The sequence below is a fragment of the Labrus bergylta genome, chromosome 5 (genome assembly GCF_963930695.1).
Source record: "Labrus bergylta chromosome 5, fLabBer1.1, whole genome shotgun sequence".
Classification (NCBI taxonomy): domain Eukaryota; kingdom Metazoa; phylum Chordata; class Actinopteri; order Labriformes; family Labridae; genus Labrus; species Labrus bergylta.
The window spans coordinates 4287660-4309144 of record NC_089199.1 but is presented as its reverse complement, the minus strand read 5'-3'; the positions used below and the strand labels follow the sequence as shown (position 1 = coordinate 4309144).

The window sequence follows — 21485 nt, the reverse complement described above, 5'->3', positions numbered from 1 at the left end:
CAGTGAAGGAGTGAGAGAAAGACGGTGATGGAGTAGCCGAGCTGTTTATCAGACAGAAGGTAATGGCGTAAGGCCCCGCGCTGATATTATCCGTCCACTCATTCCTGCCCTCCAGGGAGTACCAAAAAAGAGAGGATAAAGAGAGAGAGAGAGCGAGAGAGAGAAGGAAAAGAATGACACAAAGATAATTTGTCTGAAAGCTATGAAAAAGGGGAGATAAAAGCAACGGAGAAAGGAAAAGGCCTCACACAGTTCAGTTCTCTTTTCTGAACCTCGGCCTTTAAACAGGACCCAGCTGCGCTCCCTCAGCCTCACTGACCCCACAGTGTGGTCAATTGTGTGTACATGTGTTTATCCTCTCCCATGACCCCTCTGGCACAACTTCTCAGCCCAAAGCTCAGCATCTCATTCGCCCCTTGCATCCTCACCTCTAACTCTGATTGGGCCACAAACAGGGGAAGGGGCCCGGGCTGGGTCAGGAAACAGGGAAGGAACCGATGTAGACACCAGCTTGTTGTTGTGGTTTCTGCTGACCGGAGTTAACTGCTAACATACGGCATGGCGGATGGCTCCGTATGTGTCAGTGGTAATGTGGGCCTGTTTGGCACTTAGAAATATGGAGTCCATTTTTTTTTTTAAACAAAATGATCAGTAATCTTCTCCAATTAACTTGCTATAGGACCTTGGACAATCTGCCACTTCATCAACTCTCACAGGTTCCAAAAAAATCTCGAGTTATTGGGTTTGGCTCAGTATCCAACCTCAAAAGTGAGAAAGAGAAAGCGTGTGAAGAAGAACCATATTTTTCACAATACCAACATTTTTGAAGTTCAAAACAGCTAAATTTAGAGCTTTGAGCATTTTTTAAATCCGTACTCTAAACATATGATTCACTTAAGTCTCAACACTTTGGATTTTGTGTGGTCTGCTTGTTTCATGTCTCCGCTTACAAAAAAAACAATCCTTTTTTCTAGTGCTGCATTCTTTCTCATGTCTTGTGATACGCTCGCTTTTTCCCTTTGGGATCACTTTGTGACAACTGAAACCTTATATAGAAACACCATAGCACCAATATCTTCCCCATAAGCACATATAGATAGTCAATATCCAGCGAGGTTCGAACAGAGCTGATGTTACACTATCATATTTCATGTGTGTCATATACACAGTAGGTTATTGACAGCGTCCTGTTAGGGGACACTTGAGTTATTACGGTCATTGTAAAAGGAGTAATGTATAAACTACAGTTTAAACATGATCACACTGTGGATAGTCATCCTCCTTTAGACAGTGTGAAGATATTGTATGAAAGACAGGAGAATGAGTTTTGGCCTCAGGAGAAGCTTTTGAGCTGATTTCCTCCTTCGCTCCCTCTCATCTCCCTTTCCCATCTCTGTTCTTTTCAATATTACTCTCCCTCTCACTTTTCTAAACTCATCTTACCTGAAAATGTCTACTACGCTCTGATTTCCCTTGTAAGACTCTCATCTTCACGTTTTTGCCGTTTCCTCTGCTGTCTAGTATTACCTCTTGTTTTTCTCATCCTTCTTTTCTCCATATGTATCGTCTGTCCTTTTGACCTCCAGGTATTCTGTCCTCTCTCTTTCACTCACTTCTCCTTTACTACTTTACAGGAATTCTTCATGCAACTCTCATGTGTCGACCCTAGTCCTCATCTTCCTCCCAGTGACTGATTGAGTGTCAGTTTGACACAGTGATAAACACTCAAGGTATCTCAAACACAAGGCTAAACTGTGGATTAGCACCCCTGTGTTTATCCCATTGATTAGCAAGCCCCCCCCAACAGTGTTCTTGCTGCAGCATAATGAAGCTGCACACTAAAACACCCACATATACAGCTATCCTGGGATCCATAGCCTGAGGCATATCGAAGCATGCATATGTGCACACACGCACAGACACTGATTAACCCCTCTCCCCATAGCTGTGTGCCTGCAAACAGAGGAGGCAGCAGTGTGTATGCAGCATAAGAGATGAAGTCTATTTCTACTGCAGAGTCATACATGATTCATTAAGTTGGTGCTGAACACTGTCAAAGAAGGAGCAAACATGGAGGGGGTGGGGTGCATGAAAAGTAGAGATATGAAGGTCTATAAAAGGATAAACTAATATTTAAGACGCTCGTTCTTTTGAAATACTGCTCCGGAGCTATAATAAGACTCCTATCCTAATAATTTATGACACATAATTATGCTCATAAGCTCAGGCTGGGATGAATTATGCCTTAATGGCAAGTTCATGCAGCTGGCATCTTTTTCATCCGCTGAATCTAACTACAGCTTCACCAAGAGTTGATGCACACGCTGCATCGATATCTGAAAGTGCAGTCAAGTTGGCACAGCTAATTGCTAACAAGAGCTAAGTGCTGACAGCCCCGGGCTAATTGCTGCGAGCATGTCTGCTTTGTGGACATCAAATGAAGAAATTCAGCTTTTGGCCATGGCTAAGCTCTGCTGCTGATTAGCACTGCCCTTGCAGCTACAATAAACAGTCAATAAACAGACATCTCTGTGGAGAGACAACCCTATCGCTAGCTAATTAGCCCTGCCTTCGAAAACAACTTGCTAGCTCGTGCCAGCACCTGAAGACCGCTTGTCAATACCGGCAGATTCAAATGCTGTGTTAGCCGTCACAGAGGCTACCCTGAGACTGCTGCTGGTGTGTCTGTGTGTGCGTGTGCGTGTGCGTGTGCGTGTGCGTGTGCGTTTTAACAAGTTTATCTACTTATATCTATATGTCTGCTTTTTCTTGACACTAGAATGACTGGGTGTGTAGTATGGAAAGGTGTTGAACTTCTCTAAGGCGCTAAATCTCATTAACAAGACTGTTTTTTTTTTTTTAAATCAATTATTTTATTTATGTGCAACATGTTTCGGTGACAGCTTTGAGACCCTCATATGAAACAAAATTGACAGCACCAACTCTGATCTCATCTCAAGTTTGTTGCACTGCTTTATACACTGAGATGGAAATAGAAACATTCATGCGAGCTGCAGATTGAATGAGAGATGTGGAAGATGCAGAGAAAGTGGGGAATAGCTGGGAGAAGAAAGTCTGAAAAACATGGGGGGGAGTAGAGAGAAAGATGAGCTCTACTTGCAGAGAGGAGAAGTGTGAGAGAAAGAGAGGGAGAGAGAGGTATAGTGTGGAGGTGTAAACATGATCAATCCGCTCCCAACTAGGTTCAGAGACAGACTTCCTCTTCACATTTTCAGCCTCAGTGAAGCGTGACGCTAGCTACCTCTTATCTGTCACGCTAGATTGGAGGCTCACAAACACGAACCTAACCTCACGCACACACACACACGCAAACACATTTACAAAACCATATGTCAACACACAAACTCACAGGTGTAGATCCACATGCACAGACTTCCTACACACACACATTTAGCAAAGAAACACACAACTTTAGCAAAAAAAAAAAAAACATCCTTGAAAAAACTTTAATGCAGCACACACTCATACACACACACTCATATACCAAACACAAATACATAAAAACTGATAATCCTTCAATCCAGAAACCTACTATCTGGGAAAAATCCCTGACAGTTAACAATTATTACAAGTGTTTCCCAGTTGAAATAAGTCTACGTGAAATCTTAACGTCAATATTAATTTGCTAACTATCAGCTCAATGTGGGAAGATCAGCCGAGGATCATTTATCTAGCTTGTGAGCAAACCAGTGTCCAAGTGGAGCGTGGGTGATCTATCAGGACAATGAACATGTTAGTGTCTAAAGTGCTCATTAGTTGTAGGAGGCCATTATTTAAACCCTGACCCGAGTCAATGTCTGTACTGGGATCTTGATTTAGTTACCAATCCACATAGATTACGATAAGAGGAATAGTTTCGAATGGCTGAGCTTTTAGCCTATACAAACGGTAAAGTATCAATTAGAATCAAGTCTGTACAGTGGTCAGGAGACTTTGGTCTTATTCTTTACATCCCTGCTTTCATTTTGTCAGAATAGCAGACCCAATGGCGTCCATTTCTGAATCTTTTGACCTTAAGCCTTTACTATATACCTCTGTAAACAACAACATCTGCCTCTGTTTCTCTCATGCTGTGTTTCCCAACACTGATACTGCTTCAACGACATCTACTTATTCATACATCTGTACTATGTCCTGTTCCTTTTGTACTCACCGCTGTTTTCTGGCACTGTATGGAGGTGCTGTTGAAGCGCAGGGCGGGCACACTGTGGGTCTCTCCCTGGATGTGGAAGACACACTCGTAGTTCCTCTGTCCTGACTGCGGCTGGGGCAGGTTCTTGGCGGCCAAGGTGATAGGCTTTGTCACCCCGACGGGGATGTAGATCTGGGTTGAGGGGAGGATCTGAGGGCAGTCCTGCAGAGACAAAACAAGAGATACTTTTTAAACAACTATCCCCAAAACAGGAAGTTATAGAGGCAAACGAGTGAGGCTGTTTACTACGGTTAAAGAAACGAGAAAACAAGGCAAAAAGTGATTTAAGTTTTTAGAGCAGGAGTGATGAAATAAATGGGTTGTTAGCCGAGAAGAGCCGTGGGTTACATATTTTGACTTCATGCCAGATTTGATGCAACACACTCAGCTGAAAGAGCTGTGCTGTGATTCACTGCTCATATGTGTTACAGGATTGTGCAAGAACCCTGGCCTTGCACCACATAACAGGAGTCTTCAATTACAATTTATGTTCGGTTCAGGGAAATTTCCTCAAGCGAAGGTCTGGACCATCATTATGTCTAACATGTGATATGATTCTGTGACATTTGAAGGGAGCTTTGTCAATGTCGGAGTGGAAGTCAACAACTGACTGTCAAAATCAAATAAGGTTCAATGGAGTGACAAGGATGTTTATTATGAACTAGAGGGTTCTCTGATAATAATCAAATAATAATAATAATCCATTCAGATTTCAGATATAGTTATATATTTCACATAAACAGTTTGAAAAAAAAGCCTTTTAACTACTTTTCTGTGTCCTCAGCTCTCATTTGAGTTGGTATTATTGATTAAAAGATGTGGGCTTTTTCTCGTAATGATGTTTAACATTACCCCATTCAATGTTAGTGAGAGTATTAAAACAGATATGACATACTGGTTTTAAACCGGCTGTGAGGAGAATGGACAAATCAAAGTGCAAGTATTCTAGATTAAAAGCTATTTTTTTTGCTTTCTTCTTTTCTGATTTTAGAGCACACCACGTCGACTCTTCCCTGACTCATATAGTTTCTCCTTCTGTGTTGCTGACACTTTCCTGTCTGCTGACTGCTCCACCTGTTTCATTATCATCACACACCCATTGTGTTCTCCATGTAATACCTGGCCTGAGTAAAGGACTTGATTGGCTGAGTAGCATTACGCAAGTCAATTTCAGAACATTGAAATGGTCTGTGAGCTTCCAGGTTGTTGAAAAGGGCATGAAAAGCTGAGGCGGTTAAATCGACTGAAGTTAAAACATCAAAAAGCTGTGCTGTTTCAAATTTAAATGCACATTAAATGAATCCCAGGTCCTTAAAGGACAGCACCTGGGTGTGGATTAGGACTGTGGTCTGCCATTTGATGATTCCTGATGTATAAGGTGCCGAAAAACCATAAGCAAAAGAACATTTAATACAGTAGATTATCTACCCTACTAAACTATTTGAATCACAACAGTGCCACATTGTTACTGTAAGAAGACAGACTACAGTGTATTATGTCCATGTGTGCAATGAAATAATCAACTCATGAACTTTGTCCGAGTGTGTGTGTGTGTGTGTGTGTGTGTGTGTGTGTGTGTGTGTGTGTGTGTGTGTGTGTGTGTGTGTGTGTGTGTGTGTGTGTGTGTGTGTGTGTGTGTGTGTGTGTGTGTGTGTGTGTGTGTGTGTGTGTGTGTGTGTGTGTGTGTGCAGGTGCACATTCGTCATTGATATTGGCCAGAGCCGACAGACTCTTGTTTAGATCATCTGGAAGCAGCCCATGCACTGGCTCACAGCACTGGAGTACACAACCCTGGAGGGCGTGTGTCCTTGCAAAGATGAATCTGGCAAAATGAGTTCCTTAATGCCCAGTTGGATTAATTTGTGTCCATGCCTGCATGTGTTGATTTTACTGAGAAGGAATAAGACAGGACGGTCCACTCAGTATGCAACAGCTTCTATATATTAATGTGTGCATGTGCTGGAAGGAATGAAGTCATTACAGTGTTCATGCCATGTTTTGGCAGCGATGCATTGCACTTCAACACTAAAAATGAAATAGAGAGAGAGAATGAGCAGGAAGAGGGTGGGGGATGACAAATCTTATACAACATAAATTAAAGCTTGGATGGAACTAACCCAGCCTGTACTGTACTTTTTGGGCCAAAAAGTCTAACAGATCTGCTGACAAATCACACATTGTATAACCTAGAGACACTGTTGAGTGACTCACATAATAGAAGACACGTTGCAGGAGGAAGACACTTTTTATTTGTGGAAAAGGAACCCTCCAAACTTGTGGACTGTGGTCATAGATTCCAAAATCTTTGCATAAAAAACAAGTTTATATGTAAGATGATTTTTTAAAAGTTGTATGCCTCAAAATCATACATTTGCTCAAGTCCAAAATATGTTTAAAGAGCCCACATTATGCCCTTTTTGGGGTTCGTATATTTAATTTATGTAATCTTTTGTATGTTCACAATAGCTAAAGTTCTAAAAATGTCTGTTTTCATGTACTGCTCCTCCTTGCTCCCTCTCCGCTCTGAGTCTGTCAGCTACACTCTGTTGAGCCCACACTGTTAGACCCCACGTGGGCCAAGTCTGCTCTGATTGGTCTGCTGATCCGCTCTGTCGTTATTGGTCAGTTGCTCAGCACGCGTCTCTGAAATTTCAACATGAGCTGCAGGGCTTGCCACAACGAGCCAATGGGCTTAGATCAGTGACCTCACACTGACAATGACGCCGCACTGACACATTTTTATCGAGGGGGGCTAGAACCGAGCGTTACATGCGGCTAATGCTACAGCTAACAGGAGGAGGTTGGAGAAGCCGCATTTCTGCGGACTTTGAATTTTTGCACATAGATGTGCCTAAACATGCACAGGACACTTGGAAAACACACTAAAGAGCATATAAAACCAGAAAAAACATAATATGGGCCCTTTAACACTATGTTACAGCAGTGTGAAAGTACCTGAAGTTGCAGGGGAGGGGACTATGTACTGATGTTGACTAATCAGAAAAATGTATGACGGAATAACATCGATCAGAACATTTGTAAAATATTCACAGCACATCCTCTACTTCATCTATTGTAGCTCCTGTAAGCAGAAAGATGGCTTGCTGTCAGTGTATTTTGCTCTTCCCTCATCTCCTCTGAGCTGTTGTACATTAGAAGCTACAGCATGTCCCTAGGGCCTGAACACAATGCTGGAGTTTGTTCATTAGACTGCTTAGCCCTTACGTTGTGTGTCTGATCACACACAAACACATGCACAACACATAATGAGAGCGGGGAATTGGCAGAAAACAGCCAACAGAAGACCTGATGTACAATCAACTACGAGGAAGGTGGTGAGGCAAAATGGATGGCTCATGTGGAGTGGTTTGGTTGGGAATAGTGGAAGGAGAAGGAAGATGAAGGATGAAGAAGAGAACGAGGGAGCAGGGAGGGATGTGAAAAGAATGTGGGGGAAAGGAGAGGAGAGGGAGAAGCAGAAGAGCCAAATTTAATTGGTAACAGAGCAGAGTGAAACAGGGAAGTCAGATAGTTGGTGATGCGAGGAAAGGAAAAAAAGAAATAAAGGAAAGAATCGAAAAGTAAGGGTCGAAAGAAAGATGAGAGACACAGAAACAGAGCACCCAAAAGTATGGAGAAAAAAAATTAAATCATGAGAGCAATGCCTAGAAGTCTTTTCACTTCTTTTGTGCCTTTCTTTTTTTATTTTATTTTTTTACACACTGCCTCCACCAATCCTTTCTCAGTCCTAGAGTCAAAGCTTTATCCACACCACGAACCAGGGCCCCCCTGACAACATCCTATTTAATTAACTGCCTGGAGCTTCAGACAACGCTTGAAAATTGATGGCGAGGGCAAACAGAGAAGAAAGAAGAGATTGATTTGCACTTGTGGTCTTTTGAAGTCTTAGTAGAAAAGGATGCTTGTGTCAAAAGCTGTGGGCTTGCAACGTCCAAGGTGCCACGAGAGTAGGAAAAAAAAAAGGAGGTTTTGAGTATCCTGCTGCTAAAGCTAACTTGTAGGTGCCAGTATGTCAGAAGCTAGCATAGCCTCTGGCGCAAGCTGGAGCTAACCGATGTTTAATTCATCTGAGTATTGACTTTGTGTCACCTCAGCTGTCTACTTGTCCTTTTCTCTGACAGTTATCTTTCATTTAAGTGTCTTTTTAGCGTCCTTTGTACTTTCATCAAAAGGTATTTTGTAGTCAAAAACTTCTTCTAATGATGGTTGAAACATGTTAAGTATTTTTCACGCACCAGGAAATAGAAAAACAGGCTTTCCATGAAATGTGTAACAGAACGTACAAAGGTGGTCTGCTGTTCACATAAATCAGCACTTATCTAAATATTTTACAGTCCATATAAAGTTGTAATACAGGTCAATAGCAAGCGAGCCACAACTTGGATAATTCATAGACGCCGTGTTGCAAGAGCTCAGAATTGTACTGCAGGAAGTGTTTCTTAAAAACATGAGTGCAATGTGTTGCAGGCCGAAATGAGAGGAATTCTGGGAATCAAATGGCGAGAGAGGGAAGGAAAAAGAGGATAATGAGGGAAACGTAAAAAGGATAAAAAAAATGCTCAGCAGAGAGAAACTATTTCATCAGTGTTTGTGACAGGTGCCAAAGTAGTTCAAAGCCGGCTTGAGGGCTACAAAGTGCAGAGTACATTGAAACAATATTTCACCGGTGGGATTCGTTTGAAGCTCAAACAGATACTTTTTCCTCTCCTTTTCCTCCCCCTTTTTTTTGTCTGACTTCTCAGCTTTCGTTTCATCTGTGAAAGACGGATGCTGTGGTTCTTCCGTGGCCAGATGTGACACCGCATCCGGTTGATATCAGGAAGACGAACCGGAGACAGGAGAGGAAGAGAGACGGGGTTTGGTATGTGTGTGTAGTAATGAAAGTGGGCCTTTTCTTTTTATATATATACGTGTGTCGACTATTTTCCCGGTAGATGCTGTGTGATGTACATGTGTCAGTGAGGGGAGCAGATTCAGTTTAATGTCCGGTAGTTATTCACCAGGCGATTGTTCCTCAACACACAGATTTAACAAAGCAGAATCTCTTTTGACAGAGAAGCAACAAGGTCCATCATTGGGTTCACTTTGTCCCACTCTACTGTAACCAGAAAGAGACATGGACATTTAACTTGCATGCATGTGAAGAGGAGATGATGGGTAGTGGAATACCACAGATGCTTTCTCCACATCAAAACATAGCTGCTCTATTTGAACATTTTGATCACTGTCTTTACATTTTGACATCTTGATAAGAATGTTTTTAACACCAACAGATGTGTAAAGTGAAGCAGGAGACCAGCTTTGCCTAATTTAAATTCCTCTGTTTGAGCTGATGGCGAGTTGGATGAACAAACATCTGAGATTCACTGTGAAACAAGCTCTCACAGCCTGATTGGATTGGGATGTAAAACTGTGTGTTTGTACCTTTGTTTTCAAGCATGCGAATGAGCGTATATGTTTTGAAGAGTGTGTTTATAATGGCCGACGTCCAAGGCTCATACTTTAGTTGAAAGCAAAGTTGCCAGAGGGCTTTCCTTACCTCTTCCAGTGTGTTATCCCGTTAGCTTTGCTGCCTAGGGCTAGTGCCACACTACTCATTTTGTAATAGTAAAAGCGTATATAATTATGTAGATTATAACAACGTATTGTATATATTACCGCAGTGAATATTTCCTCCATACAAAATAAGAGGAAATGGCTTTGCTCTGATTATACTTGTAATGGAAATGTACCTCGATATGTTCGACGGACAAATATGAGCCAAAAACGATCATTCCTAACAATAGCACTCCTTCCATCATATAATGCATGACCTATATATTCTTTGACATCATACTGATGACATCCAGATGCCACTTTGGTTTAGATGTCACCATGAGCTTTCTCAAAGGAGAGCAGCTGTCGTTCTAGGTCAAGCCTGTTCTAAAATATTCTCCCCTTCATGTTCAGTGTGCTATGATGTCGTACTATACAGCTCTGCATTCCACATCAAATGCAAAAAATAAAGAACAAGAAAAAAATTAATAAACCAAGTGTTAAGCTGGTGCATGAGATAATCTTGCCTCGCAAGTGTGCAAAACACCTTTTAACATCTGCCAAAAGCAGATAATGAGACAGTCTGCAGTCGACTGCATGTGTGCCTTTAGGTGTGTGTGTGTATAGGGTGACAGATTAAATCATGGCATACTGTAGATGGTGTTGGGTGGAGAGAGCGAGGGGTTGGAGGATGATGAAGAAAGCAGGAGCAGGATGATATATAAATAAATAAATGTATTAAAAATCCAAAAGAGTTCTGAAGGCTTTGGCGTAGTCTGTCAAGATATAAATTAATAAAGCTCCAAAAACACTGCGCATATGTAATGAGGCGGGTGTCTGTTCGTTTTTTTCTTTTTTAAGTCGACCCTCTCCCTCAACCCACCCACCCCCCCTTCTTAAGTCCATCCATAATTAATTAGCCGTCTCTGTGATGTGAGGACTATAGATCAGGGAGGGGGAAAAATAACACGCTAAATAATGAAGTAAAGCGATATGGGGAGCCCCGTGGAGAGATGAGATGGCATGGACGGCCACAGAGGAGCGACAGGGGCACACTGGTACATAAAAAGGTACAGTGTGTGTGTGTGTTATAGGGGCCTAACAAAGGGGTATATGGAGAATGTTGAATGCTCCCCTACGGCCTGTCAACTTGCGCCCCTCCCCGCCCCCAAGCTTTGGTCTCACATATGAAACCAAAGAGCTGTCTGCAACCTTGAACTGAAGAGTCTACGCCTTGTTACATTAATATTATATCATAAAATATGGCATTGGGTGGATCCTTTTATCCTACATGACATAGTGTGTCATCTGTTTTCTCTCTGAGACTGCAGCACCCTAACCTTTGTAATGAACAGCATGCCTTTTCAATGAACTAATTCTGAGTAAGAAATCAGTGATACGCTCTCAAATGTGAAATATAATGAAGTTATTCTTGTTATGTAGGGACATTCACAAAGACATCCTCTGTACAAGTTTTGAGAGACTGAAAGGAAAAAAAATACAGTTTTGGAATGTTTTGCAGGGCAAATGTTTTTCATCAAACACATTTTATAGTTCAAACCATTAATTGCTTTTCATATTTCATATGATTTGATTACGATGCCAGGATTTCTGAGCTTGTAATGCAAGGCCAATTTCTGTTCAAACCGACAATAAAGTGTTATCTTATCTTATCTTAACCTTTGGCATTTTTCCTTCAACTGAACCACTTTACAAGGTTTTCAAACTCAAATGCTTTTAAAACCATGCTCTACTATGACTGACAGGAAGCAGTTTGGACAAAAATGTTTCTGAAACAAATTTAGTGTCTGTGTACATGATTTGTAAATCTTTATGATGATACACATTTTTATCTATTTTGCTGATGGAAGTCATCTACTAAAAAGATTCCCTAATTTATATAAACCATATAATAACATGTCATAAACTTCTATGCCAAACTTAAGGCCACATATTCCCTATTTCCTGTACTAGCTGGCCAGCGGTCATGTGTGTTTCAATGTGTGTGTGTGGGACTCATAGGGATGAGAGGAATAAGACACAAAACACTCCTATTAAATTAGAGAGATAAGAAAGAAGTGTGTACGGGTGTGTACTATGTAAAATATAGATTAACACTTTTAACATTTTGTATAACCATATTTAATTAACAGTAAACATGTGTGAAACAATTGTTTTAATTGCAGGATCTGGTACACATATGTATGGAAGCATGGGAGTGTGTGTGTGTGTGTGTGTGTGTGTGTGTGTGTGTGTGTGTGTGTGTGTGTGTGTGTGTGTGTTTGCGAGCTCATTAGCAGGCAGAAACCAGAGAGATGTTCTGCGACCAACCGTACACTTATGGTTGGGGAGGGGGGCAGAGAGGGGGAGGGAGAAAGTGGAACAACTTAATAAGGCGGCAACATGTAGAACAGTGCAGGGACGAGGGAAGAAAAGGGACTTTGAACCTTGAAAGGGACTGTGAGATTGTCCGCCCACGTCCTATGGATCCAAGCAGAGTACTGATGCAGAGAGAGAGAAAGAGAGATAGATAGAGAGAGAGAGAGAGAGAGAGATGAGGAGTTTGTGGGAGCAGAGAGTTGGAGCAGAGAAATGGGGATGCTCAGAGAAGGGAGTTTGAATTAAAAAGGGATGCAGGGGTGCGTGTGACATGAATGTTATTCAGTATGGATTATCAAAGTGTCACAGAGCAGCAGCTTGACGGAGTCTACCTCCATATATGTTCCTCCTATATATACATGTGTGCTTTGATGTACCACATAGGTACACATGTACTGTATGTCGATTTCATCTGCTAATCCCTTATCCTTGATTTACAAGCAAGCAGCCAAACCTACACGGTTTATCCTGTCGACAGTCGGCAATCTGTGCTAAAAGAAACAATGAAAAAGCAGATGTACATTTTTTTTTTCTCCTTATGGATTTTTATAGCATAGAGGGGTTGGAGGGGGGCTCCTAGCACCCCGTTATCATTCTAACCCAGATATGTCAGCAGCCATCAAACTTGGTGCTTTTCAGCTTTTCAAAGACAAACCTTGATTTCAGAGGTGGATACGCTCTGTCTGCTGCCTGTAGAGCTCTTCTCTGCACAAAGCTTTCAGAACCAAATCAAACTACAATCATGATTTAAAAAAATGTTTTTTATGCAGCTCTGAAAGAAAGATAAATCATCAAAGACCAGAATGGATTGGTTTACTGATCACATGAAGTTCAAGTGTTCCTGTTACTCTGTGGAAGAAATAAAAGCCAAACCAGATGAACATGGCCCAGAATCTCACTAGTTTGTGCCACTAAGAAAACATACACATACAATTAATTGCTAAATGGAGGTTGGTATTAAAATCGGTGCGGGCCACTTTACTAACACAGCATGGTGAAAAGCCCAACATGACAACAGACAGTTAGCTGGTCCTCTGAGATTGGACAACGCAGCACGCTTAAGGCTTCCCCCCCTCCCTCTCTATGCCTCTCCATCCCAGCAGGCAGTCGCTGTTACACGTTCACGCTCTCCCACCTTTTTGGCTCTGCCTACACTTTAGAGTTTGTTTTTCCTTCAGCTCACTTTGCAGCATTATTCATCTGTCTACAACATGCCGTCGTTCTCTTTCTCCCAGTGACTCTGCATGTATCTCTTCCCTCTCTCCGCCCCACACGGGGGGCCTGGTGGTGAAAATGGAATATTCATCTGTGCTCACCATTAGGTGGGCCGACTTCGAAGGCTGCGGAAATGAAGATTTAATACAGCTTGAATAATTAAACCGCTGGGACCTGTGACTGACACACACTGGCACTGCCACAAACACACAAAAAAAACGCTTGTGCGTGGCCTGCAAACCCTGCTGTATCTATCATGTCACCATATTCCTGTGAGTGAAACTTTACTTCACATCAGCTCTTCATTAAGCTCCCTCTGGTTCATCATGAGTTCTCGACTGCAGCCAGCACGTTTGGCATAGCCAGGGTGATACTAGCAGCATCACTGGGCCTTGCCGGGTGGCATAGGATTACATAAAGGAGAGAATTATCTCGCAGCCACGTTACACCTAACTCGGGCGTTTGCCAGTGCTGAGCTGGAGTTGCTGCTTTACATTTTCTCAATGTCATAGAAGGATTAACACTCCTCAACCAATTAGTCCGAGAAAGTGTCCTTCCAATCTGCATAAACTCAACACTTAAAGCGAGCCTCCTTTATAAAAATAACTCGGCTGTCCTTGTGTAGTTGTCTACTAAGCATACTTCTTAGGGTACGACAGGCTGCTCTCTCCACAGTGTCTCCCAGCCAGGGCAACCCACCCTCCCTGCCTTCTGTTAGTGTTTGAGGGATTGAAGCACCATGTGAGAAGGCTTCAAGAGCAAATGGAGGGAATTTTAGGTAAATCTTAAAACATGAGGAAAGAGTTAAGATTAGAGAGGGAGAAAAAAGGAAGATAAGCTTTGGGATAGTGAGGCTAAAAATAACCACAGAGGGAAGGAGAGCTCAAACATCTGCAAGCATGTGCGACAGAGCTTGCATGCGTGTTAGCCAGAGAAAACATCCGCGTGTGAGGAACCAGGGACGGGATCCATATCATTGTTGCCTTTATCTTTCCCTGATGCGTGCAGTATGATCGGATGAGAAGTAAACACACACACACACACACACACACACACACACACAGACAGACAGACAGACAGACAGACAGACAGACAGACAGACAGACAGACAAACACGCAGCAGTACAACATGTCAGAGGGGCTGAATAACATTACTGTTGCTACAAAAAACCCAGGGGGCAAACTTAATTCTTCTTTATTAACAAGTAAGAAAAATTCACAAGAGGTTTTTGCAAACACAAAAAAAAAAAATCACCTGATACAATCCTACACTGATTTTCCCCCAAGGTGGATTTATTTTCTTGGACAAGTGTGTGAGAAGTTTCCCGGGGAAAGTTCACAAAAACTAGGAGAGTTGGAGGGGTGTCAGAAGCTGCTCAAACGGCTACGAAACCAAGAGTTAAACACTGGAGGATCACAGTCTGACTGCGATCCATCTGGCGAGGAAAGCGTGCGGTTTATTCACCCCGTCGCCTCTGCTTCCTCTCCATGTTCCCTCCATTTCTCTCCCTCCCTTCCCCTTGACCATGGATTTTTTTTTTTTGGAAAATAACATGCGTCACTCTGGATGTAGTCTGCTGCTTGTTATTGCCAGACTTCTCTACTTGCCTCCCTGCCCTTGTCTTTTGTTTCTTTCATTCCTTTTTTCCCCCTCTGATTACATCTGTTCTCAATTACAACATCTCTATCCGCCTTTGGACTGTCCTCAGTGGAATGAACGAATGACTGACTGGAATGACTGCATTGTTTTGGAGAACTGCATGGGGCATTTGATATCCAAGCAAAATGCATTTTCTCTATTTTGTTTCCTCTTCAAAGTATTGTTAACATTGTATTAAACATGGCCTAGTCATTACTCTTTTAAAATCAGGTAGAAAAAGACATGAGAATGTGTTTCTCAGGGAGCTCAGCTATGATGAAAAGAAAAGCAAACTAGGAGACGCTAAGAAAAGAAAAGTTGTGTGTAGTTATAGATTAGGCACAAGGGGAGAAAACAGAGAGAAAGATTGTGGGAGAGGGATGGACAGATGGACAAGAATGGGCTCAGTGGACTGAGAGCGAGGCCGAAAAAAGACATAAACACTGCAGTGATTTGGGTGAATGTGGTGCGTGGGAAGAGAGGGGCTGTAAGAAATAATGGATGATAAAGAGGGGTGAAGACAGAGTCAGGAGTAGGGAAAGAGGGAAGCAGCTAAAAAAAAAAGAGGAAAAGGTGGATATCATTCAACTACTCGCCCACTCCAGCCTGCCCCTCACCCACGTGCCCCCTGCAGCCCCTTGCTGCTGGTTGTGCTTTGTCCTGATAAGAACCAGTGACAGGCACACACACTTACACACACATGCAGAAGCAGTATAGACAAACCCACGTATATCCCTGAACACAGTGAGGCCCCTCAAGCAGCCTTGGCCTACAATCTGTGGGATGTCCTTCTCTAGAGTGCGTGTGTGTGTGTGTGTGTGTTTGTGTTTGTGTCAGTGTGTGTTCTGCTCAGTGTCTGAGTACCAGCCAGGGTAAACACAGTGTGCCAGAATGTCACGGTCCGGGGCCTTCACACCTCCATCACAAATAACCCTTTCAGCTATACAGAGAGAGAGAGAGAGAGAGAGAGAGAGAGAGAGAGAGAGAGAGAGAGAGAGAGAGAGAGAGAGAGAGAGAGAGAGAGAGAGAGAGAGAGAGAGAGAGAGAGATAGTGTCTGTGTGTGTGTGTGTGTTTGAGAGAGATAGAGAGAGAGAGACATAGAGTGTATGTGTGTGTTTGAGAGAGAGAGAGAGAGAAAGAGAGAGAGAGAGAGAGTGTGTGTTTGAGAGCGAGAGAGAGTATGCATGTGTTTCTGCGACTATGAATTGGTGTGTAGGCTGGATGCTAAAAGTGTAAATGCCCTAGGTGAAGGGTTTTAGTAACAAACAGAACTTGTTTTATGATTCTTCCTACTATGAAGTGGAGCCTGTATCAAGCCTCTCTCATTGTTTTAGAGTCTCAGGACCAGGGGTGATACTCTCACATTATATTTGTGAAATTGGCGACTGACAGTAGATCTCCAGTCAGCAAAGATGACACTGTTGTGACTGAACAGATTAACACAGCATGGAGATGAGCGCCGTGCAACATTTAGAATAATGTGCAGGAGAGAATAATGTTTAAAAATGTAACATCCCCACAGAGAGTGGCGTTAGAACATTAACACAAACCTTAGCTACATTTGCATATAAGAGATTTTGTTTGTCTTGCCCGTCACTATTAGATTGTTCCTCCATCTGGATCTGAATCCAAACCAAGCAAAATATAAATTTTTCTGAGAAAAAAAGGGGTTTGTTATTTTATTTGAAATTGAAAGTTAGAAACACTAAAAAGGAGAGTAATTTTGGGAAACTGTCGAAAGTGACATCCAGAGAGTGTAGGGGAAAAAAGAAAAGCAGCAGAGCTGTACTCACAAATCTCTATCAAGTTAACCGCTGCCTTGATTGCTGGAGTGAGACTGAGCCTCACTCCGCAGCAAAACAAACACGTAAGCATGTCTTAACATAGCTGTGCCCACCACCAGAACCTAGCCTGGCACTCATCAAGGCTTTGGCTAAGAATACCACTTTCTCTCCAGGGGAGTTTAAGGAGGATGATAAGAAAAGCAAGAGAAGGAAAGGAAATAAAGAAAAATAGAGAAACAAATGGCAATCAGGCTCCTTAAAGAAAAGAAAGAGGGCAAAGGGTGTGTAAAAGAATAACACAGCGAGAAGACCTTCCTTAGTTCTGTCACTACTCTCTCTCCAGCTCTTTTTTGTTTTTCTAATAAAGTAACTCTTACCCCGCTCCTGCAATTTTCCGCCCGGTCGCTCCTTAATTCGAGAATTTGTTTGTTGTGCCATTGGAGGCATTGTTGATTCATGCATATTTGATTTGGAAATGTCACTCATTAAATTTGTTTCCTCCTTGTTTACTCAGTCTAACTGTTTCTTTCTCTTTCTTCCTTTTGTTTTTTTGACACAGTCACTTCACAAAAACAAAAACACCTGCTCATTGGTTGGACTGATTAATAATTTTTTTTTCTTTGATATTTTTCTTTTAACTGACTATTTTTTTTTTTTTGGCATCCAAACAAAACTTTTCCATCACAAAGTCACTTTGCCAAACAAGCTTCACATGGTGGAGGCAGTTCCTCCAGCACCACACACACACACTGGATCGGCTGGGTTGCCATGGCAACACAAGATTAAGATACTCCGTGAACAATTTTTTTAAAGAGGGAATACGAGAAAAGAATTGGAGAATAAAGAAAGATGTTTTATTAGTATTATGATCAGAATGAAGATAGAGATGTACTATTCTCTTTAACCTTCCTGTTTTTAGTTTGTAGAAGGTTATGAAACAACACTGAAATTAATTCTGATGTCTCATTATAACCTACAAAGTCAAACCAAACAGTCATCAACAGGATGTATTATTTCAGTAGAGTAATTTATAGTGCCTGTTACCACAGCAACCGGATAGGTGTCACACAGGACAATTGAAAGCATGCTGTCAAAAACTGCCATAGTTTACATTTTGATACATTTAACTACTAAAAGAAAGGACGGTGGATTTTCTGTCACACGACCTTCAAGGTTGTAGAGAGAGAGAGAGAGAGAGAGAGAGAGAGAGAGAGAGAGAGAGAGAGAGAGAGAGAGAGAGAGAGAGAGAGAGAGGGATGCTATTGTAACTTTTAAAGAGTGTGTTAACATGTATATGGACATTTGACCAGCTGCTCCCATATTCCCCTTTTGCTCCACTGTCTAGTCAGTAAAAGCATTCAGACCACAGAGTCCCACCTCTCAGCCCTGTGTGAAAACGTCTATCTGGCCTTTGATCACAGTCAGAAAATGAGACTTATTTAATCCTTCCTGACTGTGTTCATCTGCAGGATAGAGCAGCAAAAGGTCTGAGTGAAATGTCTGCTATCAGGGAGAGCTCATTTCACTCTTATGTTAAACACTGCTATTTGTATTCAGAGCTAAGCTACAGCACGCGCACTACAAAAAAAAGGATTGTTTGAGGTCTAAATTAAGGGTGCAAGCATATGTGTGCTCGTCCCTGATGGCATGCTAACCCTTTCCCACTTCAGCAGCAGATAAGAGGAAAATAAAAGCCACAAAGTGCTAGAAAAGAGAGGCACATTTCTGCCCTCGTTCTCCTTTTTTTAAACTATGTTTAATCCACCCACAGACAGGCAAGGTGGAGGAAAAAGAAGGATGAGAAAAGAACGAGGTGAACGAGCATCAAAATGGGGAGGATGAGGTAGAGAACGAGAGATGGGCCCCAGAGAGGAGAAGGATAAGTCTAGCCTACAGGAAGAGCTGTACTTGTTGGGGCATTGAGAGCGCAACTAATGGATATGGCAGCTAGGAAAAGGATGATAAATGACTCTGTGTGTGTGTGTGTGTGTGTGTGTGTGTGTGTGTGTGTGTGTGTGTGTGTGTGTATGTGTGTACTTGCACATGTAGAATCTACACTGTAGTGCATATAATACACAACATACAGTATTTTTCAGACTATGGGTTGTGTGTGTGTTTGTGTGTATGATAGAGCAGATGATGGATTCTCTAGCAGAGCATGTGGTCGCTGGTTTCTTGGGCAGACGAGGTGACAGGAGAGGTCTCTCTGTCCACATGCCACTGTCAGCCAGTCTGTCTATCCATTCCTTCCTTCCTCCTCCTGCTGCCTCTCTCATTCTTCCGCTCTCTCAATCTTTCAACTCCCTGTCTGTTTGTTTTTTTTCCCTCTACCCTTGTCATGTTTATCTTTGTTTTTTCCACATCCAGCTTTGCTCATTCAAGCTTATTTGTCCAATAATTAATGCATAAAAAATATCTTAGGTCGAAGACTGCATCAGTAGGTCTCAAAAACTATTTAGTGTTTCCTGCCCAAAAAAACAGCAAAAACAAAGCAGGCAGATGGGTGTAGACATCGGATAAAAACTGTCAATTCAACAGGCAGTAAGAGTTCTCCTCTCCTATCGTCTCACAACATATCATAACGCGGTTTAAATGTTTGCTTGCGCACCTTGCTTCCCTAAATTTTCACCTTCTTCACTGCAGGCCTTTCCTGTTTATCCATCCATTGCCCCTCTTGGCCTCTCTCAGCTCAGAGTGTGCTAGCCAGCGCTCTCCCATGTCTTGCAGATGGGCGCACTAATCCGCTAACATTAGCCCTGTGAGGCGTGAAGGCTGGGCTAGTGTGCTGTTTTTGGATGGGCTGTGGTTTCGCATGCTAATGTTTGGGATTCTGCACAGCGCCGGTTGAAAGACGAGATAAAGAGGGAAGTAATTGGATAAAGGTTGACCAATTAATAAAGGCCGGTGATTCAGGGCCGGCCAACAAGGGGGGGCTTTAATCTGCACGGAGATAACTGGGAGAGTCAGGCCACAAACATTAGGAGATAGGCTGGAATTATGTGTGTGTGTTTGTGCATTAGTTCGTTTATGTGTGTGAGGTATCCATCAGATAAAGCGCATAACTGTCAGTCACAGGGGAGTGCAGTGGATTTACATCCATAAGTCCACTGAGAAGATATGTGTTTGACTTCATTTCTCTGTGCCTGTTAATGTATGCAAGACTGTTTGGTGAAGGATAGATTGAAAAAAAAGAAAGAAAAGCAGGGTGAAAACATAGCATGCCCATGTGTCCATCACTATATCCCCATACACACTGCAGCATTTGACAAACACTTGTTATGCCTTGCGTGTCTCCCGCTGTAGCAGCAGCTCTGAGAGATTGATATTAGCTTTTATGCTAATCCAGCATTTGGCTATGTAAGAACAAGGCAGTATTTCCATCGACAGCCATTCATCCCGGCCTGCTTATGGCCTTATGGGCCACGACAGAATTATTGCTGCACAGTACACAAGCTGTTGTCTCTGTGCCAAGAGCTGCTATCACACATACAGACAGCAGACACACACAGCAGGGTTATGTAAGGAGACCCTAATGTGAAAGCTGTGAGGGCAAAGGTGCGTATGTAGCTGAATACCATTTGTGCCTGTGTTTTTATAATTTGCTCTTTTTTTAATCATGTGATCACAGCCACAGAATATATGAATATTTAGATATATGTGACAAAAAAAAGTAGGTTTTTTAATTTTCTCTTGTGCTGAATTTTACATATACAACTGTTTAAAAAAGACAATATGATTTACAGTTCCTTGAGTGTGAGTCTTACCTCTGAGATGTTGACGCGTCCCTCCTGGAAAGAGCAGTCGTTGGCATTCTGGGTGCACATGTGGCGGTACTTGCACCAGTGGCATGGGAAGGAGCCGTTCACACAGGAGAGGCAGCTAAAAACAGAGAGGAGAAACAGGGAGTTAGCAAGCCCACCTGTCTTCTTGAGTCTAAATCATTCATTCTACTGCATCATTTCTTAATTTGACAAAGCAGAGTGATGTAAAAAGAAGACAAAGTGAGTAATCATACAATAAAACATACATGAAACAAAGAAAAATGACTGACTTTGAGCTGTTTATACTTTAATATATCACAATTGATAGACAAGATAGAGATGCGACACTAACACATTTATTTTAACGGAAGTTATGCATTAAAGTGTCTCTTGTCCATATTTAGAGCCCAACCAGCATCATTAGTAATAACTTTATGTGTGTGTACTGTAAGATGGGGCCCTTTTAGGGAGGTTTCCTACTGTCATTGCAAAATTTGCACATTTTTTAGTCTTTGCTATTTGTCAGCCCTTCTGGGCCCCCTACTGACCTGGGGCCCCAAGCATGCCTCCCTTGCCTGTTGACAAGCAGCGCCTCCCAGCTTCACTCTTCAAAAGGAATTTAGAGCCAGATTTGGAGCAAAGTCGAATGTTCAAGTGAGAACTGCATCTACCCTGACACCAGTACAGAACATCAGGACTTTTAACACAACATTTATAAAAGGAATGGGGAGGATTGAACAGAAGGGGTTAACAATAAAGAGTTAAAGATACATTAAACAGAGCTAAGAAGTAAATGTGTCATTTGAGGAGTATTGGTACAGACTGTAAAACAACTATGAAACTAATATGTACATATCTTCAAACCCCTCAAGGTTTCTAAATCGTTACTCTAATGTCTATTTATCATCCAGTTTCAAATTAGCACTTTTCCCCATCC

The 21485-nt window shown here is 42.2% G+C and overlaps 1 protein-coding gene across 4 annotated transcripts in view; it reads right to left on the bottom strand.

The window, feature by feature from the left end:
- Positions 1-21485, bottom strand: part of LOC109994546 (plexin-A1) — a 179669-nt gene that overhangs the window by 52689 nt on the left and 105495 nt on the right. For all 4 annotated transcript variants that reach the window (XM_065954584.1, XM_065954585.1, XM_065954586.1 and 1 more), the window contains exons 9-10: positions 20552-20666; positions 4175-4375 (exon numbers count right to left, since the gene is read on the bottom strand). In XM_065954584.1, the coding sequence (XP_065810656.1) occupies positions 4175-4375; positions 20552-20666 (316 nt within the window). The remainder of the gene's footprint in view (positions 1-4174; positions 4376-20551; positions 20667-21485) is intronic.